The sequence below is a fragment of the Leguminivora glycinivorella genome, chromosome 18 (assembly GCF_023078275.1).
Source record: "Leguminivora glycinivorella isolate SPB_JAAS2020 chromosome 18, LegGlyc_1.1, whole genome shotgun sequence".
Classification (NCBI taxonomy): domain Eukaryota; kingdom Metazoa; phylum Arthropoda; class Insecta; order Lepidoptera; family Tortricidae; genus Leguminivora; species Leguminivora glycinivorella.
The window spans coordinates 910,915-930,439 of NC_062988.1; the positions used below are offsets into that span (position 1 = coordinate 910,915).

The 19,525-nt window shown below is 39.8% G+C and overlaps 1 protein-coding gene across 4 annotated transcripts in view; it reads left to right on the forward strand.

Annotated features, from left to right (window-relative positions):
* Nucleotides 1-19,525, forward strand: part of LOC125236029 (protein kinase C and casein kinase substrate in neurons protein 1) — a 221,325-nt gene that overhangs the window by 107,528 nt on the left and 94,272 nt on the right. For all 4 annotated transcript variants that reach the window (XM_048142715.1, XM_048142712.1, XM_048142713.1 and 1 more), the window contains one exon: nucleotides 12,545-12,693. In XM_048142715.1, the coding sequence (XP_047998672.1) occupies nucleotides 12,545-12,693 (149 nt within the window). The remainder of the gene's footprint in view (nucleotides 1-12,544; nucleotides 12,694-19,525) is intronic.

The following is a 19,525-nucleotide window of genomic DNA, read 5'->3' on the forward strand; positions in this document are numbered from 1 at the left end:
GCTCCTGAGTCATGGATGTTTTCTATGTATATATTTAAGTATGTGTTTATCGATTTAAGGATGTATATCGTCGCTTAGCATCCATAGTACAAGCTTTACTTAGTTTGGGGCTAAGTCGATCTGTGTAAGGTGTCCCCAATATTTATTTATTTAACGTTTCACCCTGTTACGTACTGTTTCGGAGAGTCCGGAGTCCTTGGTTATGTATCTGACCGTTAATCCTCCCCCTGGTATGGATACTCCTATCAGGTTATTTCCGATTCCACTCCACCCCTACAACGTCAATTCTCAAGTGAAACATGGACGTACAGCTGGAAGCTGGAAACCTTGCATAGCCAGTGGAAACCTTTGTACAGTCAACCAATTGGAACCCTAGGCCACCGTAGAACTATGTCACAGTGACGTTATAAATCAGATTGTAAGAAATCTCTTACTGCTTGTCATTTTGACATGGTTGCGGAGTGGCCTAGGGTTCCAATTGGGTGACTGTACCTATCTCGGTCGTCTAAATACCTAATCTTAATTAGGGCCAGACGACCAGTTGCATCAACCACAGTTAACAGACTCATCAATGTCACGCAGCGGAAATCTAAAATACCCACACAAAAAAAAATGCGAACGCTTAATTTGGTAATGGACGGTTTGGTTGGTGCAACCGACCCTTAAGTTTTAGCACAGGTTTTAGTTACAATTCTACTTTTCATATGACATGACTTTGTTGCACTGAAACGCAGTCATAATACTGTCCATAAACATTTAGTGTTAGTAGTGATTATACGAATTAGGAGCGGAAGTATTTATGTGCACTAGCGGAGTTATCTTTGCGAGCATTGATTCAATTTTAGTCATTAATCTTTATAACAATTAGCGTAACTCCACAATTTCAGGAAATGGTAGGGAAACGGATTATACTCGTATTGACTGTAAAGAATTTATAATAATTACTTCCCGACTTTATATTGTTAGTTATTTTTAGTTCGGGTCGTTCGGGATTTATAAACGGGTAACATTTCACCCTTCGTCGTTCACAGTTTTTCATGGTGATAACAGTCTTCAAAGGCTTATCAAATATTCACTGTCTCTATAAGTTCTGCGAAACGTAAGTAGTAGTAAAGAAATTCAAGAAGCCAATCGACAGAATACTTAAGACCCCTTATTCCTTAGAGCGCTCATCAATTTCACGAAACGGCCATCGATAGATGGCGTTGGCGCTCGGTACGCGAGCACCGGCAACTCAACGCGCGTTTCAACGCAGACACGAATAATCTTGATAGTTTTGAATTAAATTGCTAATAACATAATTTTCAATTTTATATGGGGACTCTTTATTTAATTTCATATTCATGGTATGGTAGTAGTAAATAAGGTATATGAATGTAGTATAAGTATAGTATTAGTCTACATGTACATATATAAATTCAGGTTTCCTAATTGATTGATTCAACAACCAACACCGCTGAGCCGAAACTACGAAAGCTAGAAAGTCGAAATTTGTACAGATTGCATTAACAAAATTTCGAAGAGATAAGAATCGATTATGAAAATTTACACCCCTAGTAGAGGGAAAAAGGGGGTGAAAGTTTGTAGCGGGATCAATTTGTTTTTTTTTTATTAGGAAAATTTTAGTTAGGAACTTGAAATTAGAGAATAGTTTAATAGTGATTTCTGTTTTTTAGGGTTCCGTAATCAACTAGGAACTCTTATAGTTTCGCCATGTCTGTCTGTTCATCCGTCCGTCCGTCCGTCCGTCCGTCCGCGGATAATCTCAGTAGCCGTAAGCACTAGAAAGCTGAAATTTAGTAACAATATGTATATCAATCACGTCAACAAAGTGCAAAAATAAAAAATGGAAAAAAATGTTTTATTAGGGTACCCCCCCCCCCCCCTACATGTAAAGTGGGGGCTGATTTTTTTTTTCATTCCAACCCCAACGTGTGATATATTTTTGGATAGGTATTTAAAAATGAATAAGGGTTTACTAAGAGTTTTGAATGATTCACGGTTATTTTCATTAGACTTATATTGACCGGGATATAGACCGTGATTACCTTTTTGATTTTTGTCGAGCTCCCGATATTTCGACGCAGTTGCATGCATCATGATCACGGAAAACTGACGAAGGCGGGTGGATGTTAAAGTTGTATAGACAGCGCGCGATCTACCCTCCTTCGCGCGCGTCGGCTGCGTTCACTTTCAGCGTTACCACTGGTCGCGTTCACACTCGATGGTCTGTCCAAACACACTACACTCTCAGTGTCACTAAGTTTGTTCAATTCTGACTTCACCGGTTTTTTACACAAACAAATCACTGGATTCCATACATTAGATAGTTTGAAGCCATCCTCACGATTGAAATTTTTATATTTGTGAATCTCAATGGCTTCTCTGAATGGCTTCTTTGGCCGGTGAAGTCAGAATTGAACAAACGTAGTGACACTGTGAGTGTAGTGTGTTTGGACAGACCATCGAGTGTAAACGCGACCAGTGGTAACGCTGAAAGTGAACGCAGCAAACGCGCGCGAAGGAGGGTAGATCGCGCGCTGTCTATACAACTTTAACATCCACCCGCCTTCGTCAGTTTTCCGTGATAATGATGCATGCAACTGCGTCGAAATATCGGGAGCTCGACAAAAATCAGAAAGGTAATCACGGTCTATATCCCGGTCAATATAAGTCTAAGGGTTTACTAAGATCGTTTTTTGATAATATTAATATTTAAAAATATTTTAAGCGGGTTACTCACGTATTAAGTCGATATAGCGTTCGACATGTTTCGGTTCAATTTCGAGAACCTTTCTCAAGAGTAGCGACACCCCGCCTTTAATACGTGACTTAATACGTGAGTAACCCGCTTAAAATATTTTTAAATATGTATGAGTCTCACGGGAGTTTTATAGTTAAAATATTAATATTTTCGGAAATTATCACAGTTATAGTGTTTTTCATATTTTTATAAGAACAGCATGCACTTACGTCCAGAACAGTGATATTTGGTGCATTGGAACTGCTCATGATGTGTCACTTTTTAACCGTCGCCTCAAATCTGAGAGATTTGAGGCGAGATTCTCAATTCGTCTGTATGTTTATTTATTTTTTTAATTTTTTTATCTTTGTTCCTCGATATTTCCGTTGTTACTGGACCGATTAAAAAAAATATTATTGAATGTATATGAATACAGATAAAAAAAAGTAGTAGATAAAAAAAAAATATCTGTCCCCTCTTTACATGTAGGGGTACCCTAATAAAACATTTATTATTATTAACGACCTTCCACATATTTATAATGAGCCCAAACATGATGGGGTTATGATGAGGAGAATAGCAGTTCTGTTGGCCACCTCCTGACTCCATCATGAGACCCTGGACCTCATCTAGTTCGATGGTGCTCGTCAGCCCAAATCTAATGAGCCTAAACATGATGGGGTTATGATGAGGAGAATAGCAGTTCTGTTGACCACCTCCTGACTCCATCATGAGACCTTGGACCTCATCTAGTTCGATGGTGCTCGTCAGCCCAAATCTAATGAGCCCGAACATGATGGGGTTATGATGAGGAGAATAGCAGTTCTGTTGGCCACCTCCTGACCCCGTCATGAGACCTTGGACCTCATCTAGTTCGATGGTGCTCGTCAGCCCAAATCTAATGAGCCCAAACATGATGGGGTTATGATGAGGAGAATAGCAGTTCTGTTGACCACCTCCTGACTCCATCATGAGACCCTGGACCTCATCTAGTTCGATGGTGCTCGTCAGCCCAAATCTAATGAGCCCAAACATGATGGGGTTATGATGAGGAGAATAGCAGTTCTGTTGACCACCTCCTGACTCCATCATGAGACCTTGGACCTCATCTAGTTCGATGGTGCTCGTCAGCCCAAATCTAATGAGCCCGAACATGATGGGGTTATGATGAGGAGAATAGCAGTTCTGTTGGCCACCTCCTGACCCCGTCATGAGACCTTGGACCTCATCTAGTTCGATGGTGCTCGTCAGCCCAAATCTAATGAGCCCAAACATGATGGGGTTATGATGAGGAGAATAGCAGTTCTGTTGACCACCTCCTGACTCCATCATGAGACCTTGGACCTCATCTAGATCGATGGTGCTCATCAGCCCAAATCTAATGAGCCCAAACATGGTGAACTGTTGAACATCTCCTGCCTGACTCCATCATCATGAGAACCAGAACCTCATCCTGGTCCCAAAATATAATAATAATTCAAACTCTCAACAAACTTCACGTATAACTTAAAATCCAAAATCATATGAAAAGCATGTCGAATGCTAAAATTGCATAAGGTGTAAAAAGGATCAAGATTTGTTTAGTCGCAGTTTACGGCACTTCTCGGAACTATCGCGCTGCTTACGAAAGGTAGGTGCGCCGGACGATCAAACGCAGGTCCGTTGTCTTCGAGCGCTCGGCGCAGACTGAGCGGGCTCGCGTTAGCACAGTGTCTTTTATTCGAATTTTAGGTGTTTTAAAAACATATCTATCGACAGAAAGGTATGTCTTATATGTATGATTTTTTTTTTATAGGTCAATAAGAAGTTCTAGTTTAGGATAATATTATTTAAGAGTTACAAAAAATGCAGGAATCGCAGGAAAAATACATAATGTAAACCTCTTTTTATCGAAAAAATGGGGAGGATACGGAAGGTTATTTATCCACCATTTCAAGTAAATCTTAAAATGTCAAAGTATTAGCTAACTCGTACAGGATATAACAAATAGGATTGTGATCATTTATAACCCCAAATAACATTTTTAACAGCACAATCACGATTCTAAACGAGCTATTCCACTACGAAATTTGAAAACGTCTTCCGAAAAAACTGATTTTTCGGAAGTATAAAAAGACATATTTTAAAGTAGTACCAATTGACTTTCTAGCTTAAGATATGTACTTTTAGGAACATTATCATTTTTTTAATAATCATTTATAGTTTCTTTATAATTTTGAATGAAAAAGGTTCTATTTTGCAAAAAACGCTCGTCTTTAGGAATAAGGCCTCTTAATCATTGAACCTGCTTCCAAAAATTCACAAGAATTGATCTGCGCGCAAATACAGAGTGTAACAAAAATGGTGGTGATCCGTTTAAGGGCGTACTCAGTATCGTATTCTTATCAGGAAAAAGTAGAAGAAAATTTTTTTTTCGCTAAAAAAATTTTCACCTTTGTATGAGCCGGGCCGCGCGAATCGGTCGAATCTCCATACAAAGATAAAAAAAAATTTTGCGAAAAAAAATTTTTATCCTACTTTTTCCTGATGAGAATACGATACTGAATACGCCCTTAAACGGATCACCACCATTTTTGTTACACCCTGTATAGATGATGTTTGTAACTAGCGACTTGTGTATTAAAAGGCGTCAAATACCAAAGCGTAATACTAAAATTCGCCTCACACTACAAACCGCATGTTTACGATAATGCATTAGAAATTTAGAATCCCCAATAAATCGAGATTGGCTCATTGAAACCCCACCGAGCTCCAATGCTAACTTAGTTTTCACCGTTTTTCACTGTTACGCAACTGAATGCAACGAGAATAAAACATGTGCAACGAAATGGAAAGTTGGCGAATTGCGGCATCAGCGCCAGAAACTGGCCCTGTCATACGCCAGTGTTCGATTGGGCTGTACTGAATAAGGGACCGGCCACATCTAAGAGACGCATGTCCTGAGGTGCGGAACGGACGTCAGCGCCACGCCGCCTGAATGTAATTCAAAAAACCGGCCAAGAGCGTGACGGGCCACGCTCAGTGTAGGGTTCCGTAGTTTTTCGTATTTTTCTCAAAAACTACTGAACTTATCAAGTTCAAAACAATTTTCCTAGAAAGTCTTTATAAAGTTCTACTTTTGTGATTTTTTTCATATTTTTTAAACATATGGTTCAAAAGTTAGAGGGGGGGGACGCACTTTTTTTTCCTTTAGGAGCGATTATTTCCGAAAATATCAATATTATCAAAAAACGATCTTAGTAAACCCTTATTCATTTTTAAATACCTATCCAACAATATATCACACGTTGGGGTTGGAATGAAAAAAAATATCAGCCCCCACTTTACATGTAGGGGGGGTACCCTAACAAAACATTTTTTTCCATTTTTTATTTTTGCACTTTGTTGGCGTGATTGATATACATATTGGTACCAAATTTCAGCTTTCTAATGCTTACGGTTACTGAGATTATCCGCGGACGGACGGACGGACGGACGGACGGACGGACAGACAGACATGGCGAAACTATAAGGGTTCCTAGTTGACTACGGAACCCTAAAAACGTCTCCTCAGTACATTTTCGTCCGCGCCACCCCGCCTGGGGCGCGTCTTACGTCCTTCCTAATACAAAATGTACTGAGGAGACGTTTTTTGAATTACATTCAGCCGGCGTGGCGCGGACGTCCGTTGCGCGCCCCGAGACACGCGACGCTTAAGTGGGAACGCTACCTAAGTTTGACGTGTCTGTCTGTCTGTCTGTGTGTGTGTCTGTCTGTAGCAACGCAGCTCCCGAACGGATGAACCGATTTAGATTTAGTTTTCTTTGTTTGAAAGCTGAGTTAGTCGGGAGTGTTCATGTTCATGAAAATCGGTCTACTATGTCGCGGACGGGGATTTTTTCAAAATTTTCATTTTGTGGTTAGGTTATCTTCATACTATACCCACTGAACTGTCACCACATACATCAGAATAACAACGCCGTCTTAACAGTGGTCATATATTTCTGGCCCGGCTTTAAATCTTCTTCTTCCTCGGTTCCTCAGGGTTGAGGGTCGCGACCACATGACGTCGTTATTTGGCGCATCAAAACTCTCCATTCAGCACGGTCTTCTGCAATCCTAATACTATAAGGATTGCAGAAGACGCCTCTGTTAATCCCTGGCAGGCCTTCCTAACGCTGCCCACCAAGCGTGTTGTTGGATGGCCAGCATGGCCACTCCCCCGTCCTCCATCCCCCATGCCAACCATAAAGGTTTTCCAGTCACGTGAAAGAGGCTTTAAATGAACTGCAGGAATCCTACCGTTGGCCTGCGGTGGCCTCTGATCTAACCTTATTTACGCAAATTAATAATTTAGAAATGTCGAATAAGGTTTCCGCATGAAAGCTGTCCCGCTGATGTCCCGCGCTTTGGTGTGCGGAAGACTTAAATGTCAAATTTTCTACCAATCAGCCAAATCGCTACACCTTGTCGGAACGCTGGGAAGAGAACCGCTCGTGTCTGTTCACGTCTTTAGCGAGTTTAGTACTAAAAGGTTAATTCTACCTAAACAATTGTAGAAGGTGTAACATGTTCACGTAGTTAAGAAAGAGCTTAAAAATACTGGATTAATTGAGTCAACCGTTCACCTGCGCCTAACCATTGGAACCTGCCCCAATCTGTAATTCAGCGTTCGTATTGGCCGGTCGGCACGACGGCGACGCACTTAATGGCCGCTTCAGCACGTTCCGTTGCCGATTTGAAAATCGAAAGTGTCATTCCCGCGTTTGAATTTGGAATGCACGCGCCATTGCTCAGACGGAGTACCCATCGACCAATGTTATCTAATGAACCATTATGCCACAAACATGCTGCCAGAATATTGATTCTCATTCGTAGAACTTAAAAATAGTGGTGCATTGCTATGCGGGTGTCATAGAATCGACAGTGGGTATATGGGTTAAATTGTGGCGTAGGCGAGAGGCTGGCAACCTGTCACTGCAATGTCACCATTTGGATTTCTTTCAACCCCTTTTTGCCAAGAGTCAAACTTAGTAGTTTATGTGCTCTGCCTACCTCTTTATGGGATACAGGCGTGATTATATGTATGTATGCAATTGATGCAATCGCAGAGTTTTTCAGAAAAAATATTGAATACCAGATTCTCACAAATTTTCGAGTTTTTGGACTTATTACACTCAAAATTGTCAGTACTTGCCATCCCACCATTAAAAAAGATGAGCTAAAATGTCTGTTCCACGCACCGACCACCCAGATTCTATGGTTCCATCTCATATTTGAGTTAAAAGATTCGATGGAAGACTAGAGGACACACTGGAAACCTAAAATTTCCATCAAAAAATTGGAACAAAGTCTAGAGTGTTTGTACTTCTTTATAATTTGCAGATCTTACAAATTAGCACTTCATTACATCACGGCTCGCAAGCGTGTAGGTAATCAGTTATGAAACGTCAAGTAAACACCTGCGAAAATTGCGCCTTCAGCGGTCCACGCGATGAGACAGGTTTCATATCTACCCCTCCCTCACCTCTCACTGTCAAAAAATATGCCGTTAATATAACCTTATAAGTCCCAGTGTACTTGTTAGCGTACAAATCATATTCGAGTTTTAAACTCTTTCAGAAAGAAAAGAAAGTTGAAAATTGAAAATTTGGAAAAAATGTCGGGTGTCGGTCGTTTTTAGAGCAAACGATGACTTGTAAAAATAAAGTAATCCCGTGGACGCGCTGTCGTTTAATTTTGTTCTCGGACGAGATTTACTGGGATTGAGCTGCCCGTTTAATGAAATATGGTTTCGGTGAGGTCAAGTCAGTCAGGTTGGTCGGGTCGGGTTATGTTTCTCGTTTCTCGTAAGTTAAGTTTGATGGGTAAATATCTCGGCTTTTACTGTACAGACGCAGAAATAGTATTTTAGTCGCGATTTCACTCAAAATAAGGTGTACATAACGGTAACAAAATGTTGGTAATTTTTGTGTTTTGTAGGTATGAGACGTATAAAATAACACAAATATTTACAAAATCGGTTATGGCATATCGTTGTGCACATCGAGCAAATTATTTTGACATATGTTCCGTTTCCGTTTTAATTATTTTGAATTAGTTAACGACAAGTCCGGTAAGTGTTTTCCAGTATTATTAGATCTGTTGCAACTAAGTGCTAACTGCTAAAATATTTTATTTTTTATTTTACGTTTATCGTTTATCACAGTTCTGTTTTACGTTTTTTTCCTTTATCCACTCATAAATCGATAATAAACCTTACACTTGAGTCTGGCCTTGCTTAAACAGGTTTCGCTAAAATGTCGCAATAAAATCCGAGCATAACTCATTATACTCCTAATATCTAGCCTCGGGTTTAAATTGATTAAAACGAATCCAACGACCTGTTAACACCCAGGGTTGTTTATCGCGACAGCTCTTAGACTAAATATACTTTATTCTTCTAGTATAAGGTTCTGTTTTAAATGAAATATGGTGGTTGAAGAGCTAGCCAATGTTTTGAGTAGGGATTGCAAACCGGATTGATTTTAAATTCGGCCGGATTTTAGCCGTAATCTGTATAATACGGTTTTTGTATAATACCTATTAATCCTATTACCTACATATAAACAAATGAGAGGTATGTATTTCTAATTTTGTGTTATATATGATATTTATATTTTAATCAATAAAGTAACTCTCATTCTTATTCTTAGAAGTGGGAAAAATCCAAAATTGGAAAACTATGTCATTTGCTTACACCTACATATATAGGTATTTTCACAATGAAAAAACTTATTAATTTTGTTCTGTTTAGTCACTATCCTTCCATTTGACGCCTTTACGTCGGCGTCGCGCGTCGTCCCAATGCATTTATAAAACGCAATGTCTTGGTGGTAACCGATCACCAATGACAGTTTCTAATGGGGTGGCAACGCGCATGTGATACTTTGAGTTGCAGGCGGTTACGCAGGTTACGGTGACCGCTTTCCATAAGGCGGACCGTGTGCTTGTTTGCCCCCGACGTAGTTTAAAAAAACAACATTGACCGGATCCGACAGCTCGGCCAAAAAGTGCCAGATTCGGCCGGATTACCGGATCCGCCGGACCGGATTGCAATCCCTAGTTTTAACTACGCTTATATCAATCTGTATTTACCAGCTATTAACGCAAATTGCACCTCCGCGGTTAACCCTACTCGGTATAATTACTTCGCTAGGAGTCATCGAAAATGAACTTTGTTGCTAGAAGATATGACTCGGGTTTCAATGATTCAAGTTACGCGAGTAGTGGTAATGAAAAATATGGATGTTGGCGAGCTATCGCGCGAATCAAAAGTGTGGAAAATATTAATATAGGCCTACCTGTGAGGTAGGAATTGCAAACTTTACTTATAAATTATGATAGGGACAAAATAATACATAATCGTTTAATATTTTCTCGTATCTTGACAATCATCTTTGGCTAAAGTCTGTTACTGACTAATCAAACAGAGTCGAATAGTTTTTCGTGGCTGTGTAAGCCAATACGGGAGCATAGAACACGACCACAAGCCAAACAAGTTTAGTGATCGACTAGCAACCTGACTCTAAGTACAATATCACGATTTGGTTTTCTTTCGAATCCCTTAGACTGGTTTTAGTGTCAAGCACGCGGACCGAGCTCGCGATCCGCACCGGACTAATTTATGTATTATCTTCAGGGAGCGTTTTAAGGTTCGGCCACTCTAGGGCGTTGTGATTTTAGTGGCTTTAGCGGAGCAGATCGCGAGCGTTTTCAAAGTGGATCGGCGGCGCACTGAATACGCTCGCGCGGTCACACATAACACAGCGCGCATTGTGAGCGGACTTGTCCGAATATGGATTAAATGTTAACCATTTAGCTAATTGTTTTATTCCAAAATGTTGTTTTGATTTTTTATGTGTCATTCAATAGCAAAGCAGCTGACATACAGACTATCTTTGTATTACAAAAGAGAGCCATTCGTTCTATTTACAACTTAGGAACACGTGAATCAGTAAGAGAACTCTTCAAAGAAATTAATATCTTAACTGTAGCTTCCCAATACATTTATGATAGTATAATTTATGTTGTTAAGAATTTAGACTGTTTCACTAAGAATTCTGATATCCATAATTATAACACTAGAAACAAAAATAAGCTTGCCATAAAGAAGTTTCGTGTCCGTAAAGTACAGAAGTCATTTGTTGGGCAATGCATTCATTTTTATAATAAGTTACCTGACACTGCTTTGAGATTACCCCTCCCAGCTCTTAAGAACTACTTAAAAAAATCATTGATGTTAAAGGCTTATTACAGAGTCGAGGACTATTTGACAGACAAACATGCATGGCCCGAACCAGAAACTACAAAAAACGAATAGCAATTAAAATAATTGTATTATGTATAGAGGACACAGTTCAGATAAGAAAGCACATCAAATATTTTATATTTTATGTTGTGTAGGTAAATTACATATTTAATGATATTGAGATTCATATTATCTTTTTCTTCTATGACAATTTGATATGTTTTCTCTGAAGAAGAACGACGTATTATTAAGCAATAATATAATTTATTGAAATTGATTTCCATAGAGTACCTAGTCTGTTCATATTCTTTGATGAATACTTTTGCATGTTAAATTGTATGTTGTTATTTACTGCATGTTAATTATAAGATGTAATGTTTTGAAAAGAAGTTGCCCGCCGAGTTTCTTGCCGGTCCCATAGTGGATACCCCCCTCCCAACTGAGGGGGGACTGAAATCTTCTCGAGGCTGAGGCGTAGGGTTAGAGCCGGCGTAGCTTTATTTGACGTTCATATGCGCATTGTAATATGCCTACTTGAAAAATAAATATTTCATTTCATTTCATTTCATTTCATTTCATTTCAATACTTATTAGAAGTTTACAGTTGCAAAATATAGGCTTACAAGTTTGGGAACGGGAACACTCGCGATCTGCTCCGTCCGGCTTCATTGCGCTCCGCTAACGCTGATGCTCTCTCAAAACGCGCTAGTTTGGCCGAGCTTTTAGAGTAAACCGGGCGGGTTCAACAACATCAACCTCACACAAATTGGCCGTGCTTATCGCTCCGCGCGGCGCCATGAAAACTGCGCGAGCTTTTCCCGTGTAGCACACGTTAGACTCTCAGGAAGCAACCTTGTAGTGTTTAGTGTGACTGCTCGTGCGCGATGAAAGCGTGCCCCGTACGTTTCATGTGCCTACTCTTTTTGGCAATACAGGTGTTTGTTACGTACATATGATCCGATCCGATCCATGAGGCGTGGTTTAAGACACTCGCAATCAAGCGAGCCAAGCGTCACCAGCCCGACACCTGTTCGCCACGGGCAAATTACACTTGGCTTGTGGTCGCGTTTGCCGCTCCCGTATTGGCTTAGACAGCCATGAAAAACGCTGCCGTTCTACTACTTGACAAGACACTGTTTTAGTGCATTTCCCGAAAAGTTTGTACATTTGGACCACGTCTCCGATTTGGATACTCCACTAGGTTTCCCAAAATGTCCTAGGTTGATTGTATGAAACTTTCCTTGTTTGTTACCGAAAATGTATAGAAATCTGGTAACAAAAAGGAAGGTTTCATACAAACTACATAGGACATTTTGGGAAACCTAGTGTATTTTGCTCAGCATCATGGACTCTATCAGTCTACCAATTTTTATCAAAATCGGAGACGTGATCCAAATGTGCAAACTTTTCGAGAATTGCACTTTAATAGTCTGAATTAGACTTACAGGCCCATGATGACGATGATAATGATAATGATGATGATGATGATGATGATGATGATGACGATGATGATGATGACCTTTTCTCCCCAGGACCTGAATACGGCACGATGGAGGCGGCGTGGAAAGGCGGCATGGTGGAGGCGGAGCGGCTGTCCGACCTGCACCTCGCCGTGCGCGACCGGCTCGTCAACGACGTCATCGCGCAGATCAAGAACTGGCAGAAAGATACCTACCACAAGGTCAGTGTCTTCAACATCTTCTTTTTATTATTTGAATGTCTTACCATATCTCGGGACCATGGGGTCCCGGACTTTTTGGAGGCATGTGTGGGGCCGAAGCCAACAGCACGGAGGCCCTTTTAGACACTTTAATCTTTGCCTTTAGCAAGGGATACACGTGGTGGATACCATCCCCGAGCGCACAATATGGTACATCCGGAGATGGTCCCCGCCAGGTGTAAAGACTATTTCAGTGCAGCACTTTTGTGCTGCGATGGGAACTAAGGTCATAGGCTATTGTTGTGTAAGTTGGATGGACTGGATAATGGTCTATGGGGGGAGACTATCGGACACCTGCCATGACAACTAGTCTCAAGATTGTAAAAGACAGGCGGTGACTCGCCAACTCATCACAAATTAGCACAAATAATAGCCACCAAGTGGATGCTTCAAATTATAGCCACCAAGTCGATGAAATGAAATGAAATATTTATTTTCCAAGTAGGCATATTACAATGCGCATAAGAACGTCAAATAAAGCTACGCCGGCTCTAACCCTACGCCTCAGCCTCGAGAAGATTTCAGTCCCTCCTCATTTGGGAGGGGGGTATCCACTATGGGATCGACAAGAAACTTGGCGGGCCACTTCTTTTCAAAACATTACATCTTATAATTAAGATACAATTTAACATGCAAAAGTATTCATCAAAAAATATTACTGCCTCTGAGGGTCCTTAATCGATTATAAGCAAAACTTACACTGCTTTTGAGAACTCATAATGCTAGGTCGGCTAGATCCCATGTTGTGCATCGTCAGATCAACGCGCAGATGAATAAATGGGTGAGAGATACCTACCACCACAAGGTTATTCCCTTTGTGAACTACAAAACGTATACACAGGTCGTGAAGATGCACAATGAAGCATGGTTTGCTAGGATAGGGTCCTGAACGTAGTAAAGGATTTCTCAGTGAAATTTTTTGTTACTCAACAAAGGCAAGAACTTGATATCTTTTTGTAGAGCTATAAAAGTGTGACGTATTTTTGCTGCCTTTGACTGACTGTGTTCGTGCTGACAATCTCTTGCTTAAGAAAAACTATCTTCTTGATTTTAATTTGTCCTACTATCAAAATAATGTTTAGTTTTTAGAAATATACTAGCTGGCAGGTTTATCAAATACTTACCCAACCAATGTGGTTATTACTTTAATCGATCGATAATGGAAAATGCTTATTTTAATATTTTCCAATGCTTTCCCCGGGTGGCTAACCTGTGTCAGAATACTCAGAATAATACAGCTGCTACACTGAGAGAAATTTGCATTGTGAATTTAACAAGTTCGACTTGTTGCGGTTTATCCGGTTGAATCAGCCAAACGTATGTTTAAAACAATATGTGTCAGGTTGTTTTTATAAAATCGACTTGTTGATTCAAATATATTGCCGATTCAAATGACTAGCTGGAGAGAGTAGCTTGTTGTTTGAACCAAAGAGCACGTTGGCGCTATTTTAACCAAAAAACTTGTTGAACGAACATGAAAACTGGTTGTATTTTCTCTCAGTGTAGAAGAGACGTAGTGACATTTCTGTCATAATGAGGGTATTTTTCGTTAAAAACGACGCAGAAAACCAAAAAATCAGACGTCACAAATATAAGAGGTGCTTGTTTGTTCTGAACACCTTGTGTTTAAGCTATGTACTATCAGCTACAAAATTGCATGGAGAAATTATGAATGTATTCATTAATAAATTCGCCATGCACTTTTGCAGCTGATAGTACTTCGCGTCTCATCGCGCCCAAAGAGGATGTACTGCGAACGAAATTGTGTGGCAACTCATAATATCTCCGTGCCTACTAAATACTAATCTGTTTACTTGTCGCTGATGGTATAGAGGGTTGGCAACAGTCCAGGCATGTTATTTCACACATTTAAGACCAAAACGCCTCTATAACTAATTTAGTTATGTGATCTCCTTCTTCAACATGTAGTTGATGACTTTGAAGATAGGTATATTTGACGATATTTACAAAGTTTACAAATATACATCAAAAATTCATCTATAAAAGCTCGGCCACACATGCGCGGTTTGAGAGCGTAGGCGGAGCGTTAGCGGAGCGCATTGATAGCGGTGCGCAGGACGAACGCTGGCGTTGCGCCTAGCGGACGCCGGCGGGAACTAACGAGCGCGGATTGCGAGCGAGCGTTCCGCCGGCGCACCGCTATCGTAGCGCTCCGCTGACGCTCCGCTAACGCTACGCCATCAAAACGCTTTATGTGTGGCGGAGGCTTTAAGGTGAAAACGGAATGAAAATCCGTTCGAAGATAACCAGTTTCTCGCGAGCTTTAGGCATACAGTTAGTCTCGGCGGACGACTTTGTTTAATTAATACACCTGCACATGTATTCTCAAAAGGGGTAGGCAGAGCACAGGAAACTGCTCAAGTTTAAGTGCCACTTTCAGCAAATGGGGTTGAAAGAAAACGAAATTGTGAATATTATGGTAATATACTGGTTTTGGTTCCTCTATTTATTCAAGCAGTTCAGTAATAACACCCCAGTTCTAGTATCGTATGTCGTATCCAGAGACATGTTTGATAATCTGCCACATGCACTGAAATTTGTGGTAACCTTGTGTATTATCGTCTGTCTGGCTAAAAAATTATGTTTCTTCCTGGGCTTGTACAATGAGTTTTCTAAAATTTAGAGCGAATTTACGTACTAGATACTAGATCCGATCTCCGTCATGCGATCCGATTTCTTTCCGCTATTCCTCGGATGTGTTGCGTAAATTATCATACACGGTGTAACATTAATGCTGGTGATCCATTTAAGAGCATAACCGGTATCGAATAGCGGTTACGAATACCACTTCCTTTTTTTAAAATAAACACCATGAAAATTAAAGGTACTATAGAAGGTAATGTATAAGCCGTAGGATTTATCTTCGGCAATTATGTTACATAGTGTATAAATAGTTCTACGGCTTCTACAGACCACATTTTCACGGGTTCGGATCAGATTCGGATCGGACATAACTACCTAGTGCGAAACTTTAAAAGTACGCTATCAAGTAATTCTAAAACGACATGATACCCGAGTTAAGTTCCGATGTTGTTACTAACTAAACGTTCCAACATTAATGAGTCCAATCTCATTAAGGCGCCGTGATTGCGAATTGGTAATCGAATTAAGGTGACTTAATCGCGGATTACTGAGTCAAATTAGATTTTAATTGGCCCGCCTTGACCCGGTGCCGTCACGGGACAATTAAAATTATTATTGTGGTTGTCCATGCCTAAAGCATACCATTATGCTTCATCAGGAATAAGGGAGAATGTCTAGTGGATTTTTAGATGAAAACATCTTTTTCACTATAAGAAACGGAACCTTGGGGCAATCATGTGTATTGACGAGTGAGTGAACAATGTAAACAGTGGTATTCGTATAAAGTGGGAGAGTACTGTCAGGATTAAAATATAGAGGTATTTGGACTATTTGGAGCTGTAATCATACAGGCACGGGGCTTGTTTAGCAGATTTCAGCCAAAGGACAGAATGCACTATTCGGCTAAATATCATGTTTTAGTAAGAAGTTCTAAATTTGGTTACGGAAAGAAAAAAAATTAATATTCCTCCAAATTTATATCACTGAAGACTCGTACTATAGAAATAGTTAGGCCTAGTCAACATTAGAATATAATGTCAAGAATGATAAAAGTGTCTCGACGAGCCGGTAAGTGAGCGATTACAGTAATGACCATTATTTGAATGGTTTGATTATGGCCATGGATATAATGCCGTGGACAACATAAAGATAGGCTTATGTACACGTACAGTCAACCAATTGGAACCCTAGGCCACTCTACAACCATGTCAAAATGACAAGCAGTAAGAGATTTCTTACGATCTGATTTATAACGTCACTATGACATAGTTCTACAGTGGCCTAGGGTTCCAATTGGTTGACTGTACCCTTATCCGGTGAATATGGTGATTCAGCACTTGATTATATTTTGAACTTTCGACCGCGAATGAAAAGAGTGTAGTAGTAAATTTTTTACAGAACACGAATTCAAATGTCGTGGGAGGTTACATAAGTAATATTTTTTGTGATGACTGGCCTATAATCCTTCAGTGCCCTTATCTCTGTTGTCAATACATATGGGAAACATTGCTACAAACCTTCCCATGCGGGTCAATTTGGGGACTGTCAATGTCAAAGGTCTCATGGACTAAAAACAAAACGAAGAAGAACTGACTGAGACTTTACTTTTGCCTAGAGACTTTAAAAGGGGCGCCAACATATAATTGAAGAATCAGGTTTATGCAACCAAGTATTGCAAGTACATACGTCATTTACTTATACATGGAGTGACGTCAGTACTAATGTTTTGCCTTAAAGTACCTAAAAAGGGGCGCCTACATATAATTGAAGAATCAGGTTTATGCAACCAAGTATTGCAAGTACATACGTCATTTACTTATACATGGAGTGACGTCAGTCCCCGACCATGCTTTATTAATATTAAAGAGGTGCACTCCTCATTCAATAAAGATTCCTTCGCGGTAGAAAATTATACGGTGGAATGAACTAGAAGTAGCTGGAATAATACTTATTATACATATTCAAATGTAATTGGGATTAGACTTTTTGAACAAGTTTCTTGGTTTCTTTATTGAGAAATAGAAAAGGTTAGTACTTAATTGTATCATGAGGCAATAGGCGAGACGACTAAAAAAAAACTAATTAGTCCGGCCCGGCAGTTAGATTATCAAAGAATTTTAGACACGTATTTTTGCTTTTTTCTTGTAAACGAAAAATTACGACGGTACAGTGCGTTGAAGTTTCGCGTGACTTCACGCCTAGGTACAATTTTTACTTAGACGTGACGTCACAAGCCCCCACTCCGGAACTTTGATGCTCTATATCTTTGTAGGTATTTTTTCATTAATTAAAAAAAGGCGAAAAATATGTGTTCAGTACTTTTGGACGATCTAACTGACTAAACAGAAGCCATTTTTTATGTAGTCGTCATCCCTATTTGATGTTTAATCGTTTATTCATGAATTCATAGCCAAACTTAACGAAACTGTAAACTCTGTCCCTGTCTAATAAACACAAATAATAGGTAACATATTGGGACACCAAATTAAACATAACATAACATAACATAAAACATATTTATTCAACTTTACAAATTCATATACATACACACAACATTAAATTAAAGAACAGTGAATTTGAAAAGCAAACCTTTTGTGCCTTACCAATAGTTGGCGTGATTCCTACACTAGGCAATGCCTGTCCCGTAGGAAATCAAATTACAACCGAGTTACAATTACAGGCGCGAATTGCTACAGAAAGAGAATAAATTTACTTACATATCTAAGTTCTAAGTTCTAAGTTAAAACTAAAAACTAACTAGGTATTTATTCCAGGATAAGTGTGAGTCTGATTGTATTTACATCAGCCAGACCAAAAAGGAGATGCCGGGATAACTTAGGCGCATTCTATCCAAAATGGTGGGAAAATGCCGACGATAGGGTCGAGAGGAAAAAGTAAGGGGAGGCCTTTGCCCAGCAGCGGGACACTAGGTAAATAGGATATGAAAAATTGAGACAAACTATCACTAACGATATGGTACTACGAATTCCTTTTTTATTTCAATATCGTCAGAAGTAAGTTACCGGTGAAATAATTTATTTCATTCCCATTCTTTTCTAAGATATATTATAATAAATGAATTTTAATATATTGCCCTTCACCGCTAACCTTTTTATTAACGAAGCTGTGTTGCAACATACATAGCTGCAAGCTTACGACAGGTGCATTATTATGCAATAAACATGTTGTCCAAAACGTTACAAAACGTCTGACCCCTTCATCCATAGTAATCTGTGTAGTTGCTTAATGGAAACCCGATTTAAAAACTATAAGATGAACAACTGGCGTCCGAAATATATATATATTTATATGTATTAAGTAATAGCAACCCTATACGTCACTTCTTGTCTAACCGCGTAGTGGAGTGTACAAATTTCCACGGCTTCCACCCCCCATTTTAGGGCAGTGGAGGGTTAGAGAAAGAAACAAAAAGTAGCCTATGTCACTCTCCATCCCTTCAACTAAGGATCTCCACTTAAAAATCACAATTCGTTGCTGCCACGTTGCTGCGTTTTGCCGTGAAAGCAAACAAACAGACACACACACGCTTCCCATTTATAATAATAAGTATTAAGTATGGATACTTGGATAGGTACTAGTTATAAAACATTTTGATGTTCGCAAACAGTGATGGTTGTCATGATTCAGAGTCCATTGTTCTCGAACAATCGGTCAGCGTAGGTAATGGTCTCATTACGCCAATCGTCCGATTGCTGCCGTGTCGTCTCATCGCTGTGCCGAGTTGTCTTCAATATTATCATAAATATTTAATGAACAGAGCGCGGTCGAGGTGGTGTGTAGCGGTTTATCACGTCAGCCGCGTTAGCTGGAGACCCGGGTTCGATTCCCACCAGTGGGCTTGATCGCTTTTTTTTCTTTAGTGTATGGTATCTATTTCAGTTTATAATTTAATGAACGGGTCAGAGTACGTAGCCAAATACACAAGAGTAAATAGGTATCTCATAGGAGCTCCACCGTTAGACTGCATGAACGTGATCGTGGTCAAACATCTACCTATTCATACTAAAAAACAAAACAAAAGGCTCACGATCATATCTGTTTCGTAGCTATCTATCTCTCTCTCTTGCGCATTGGCGCGACAAACCTAGACTGCATTTCTGTCGGCGTCTGACGTTGACGATTGCCATTCGGCTACCTCGGCTGGGTACGTAGCCAACTGCACAAAATT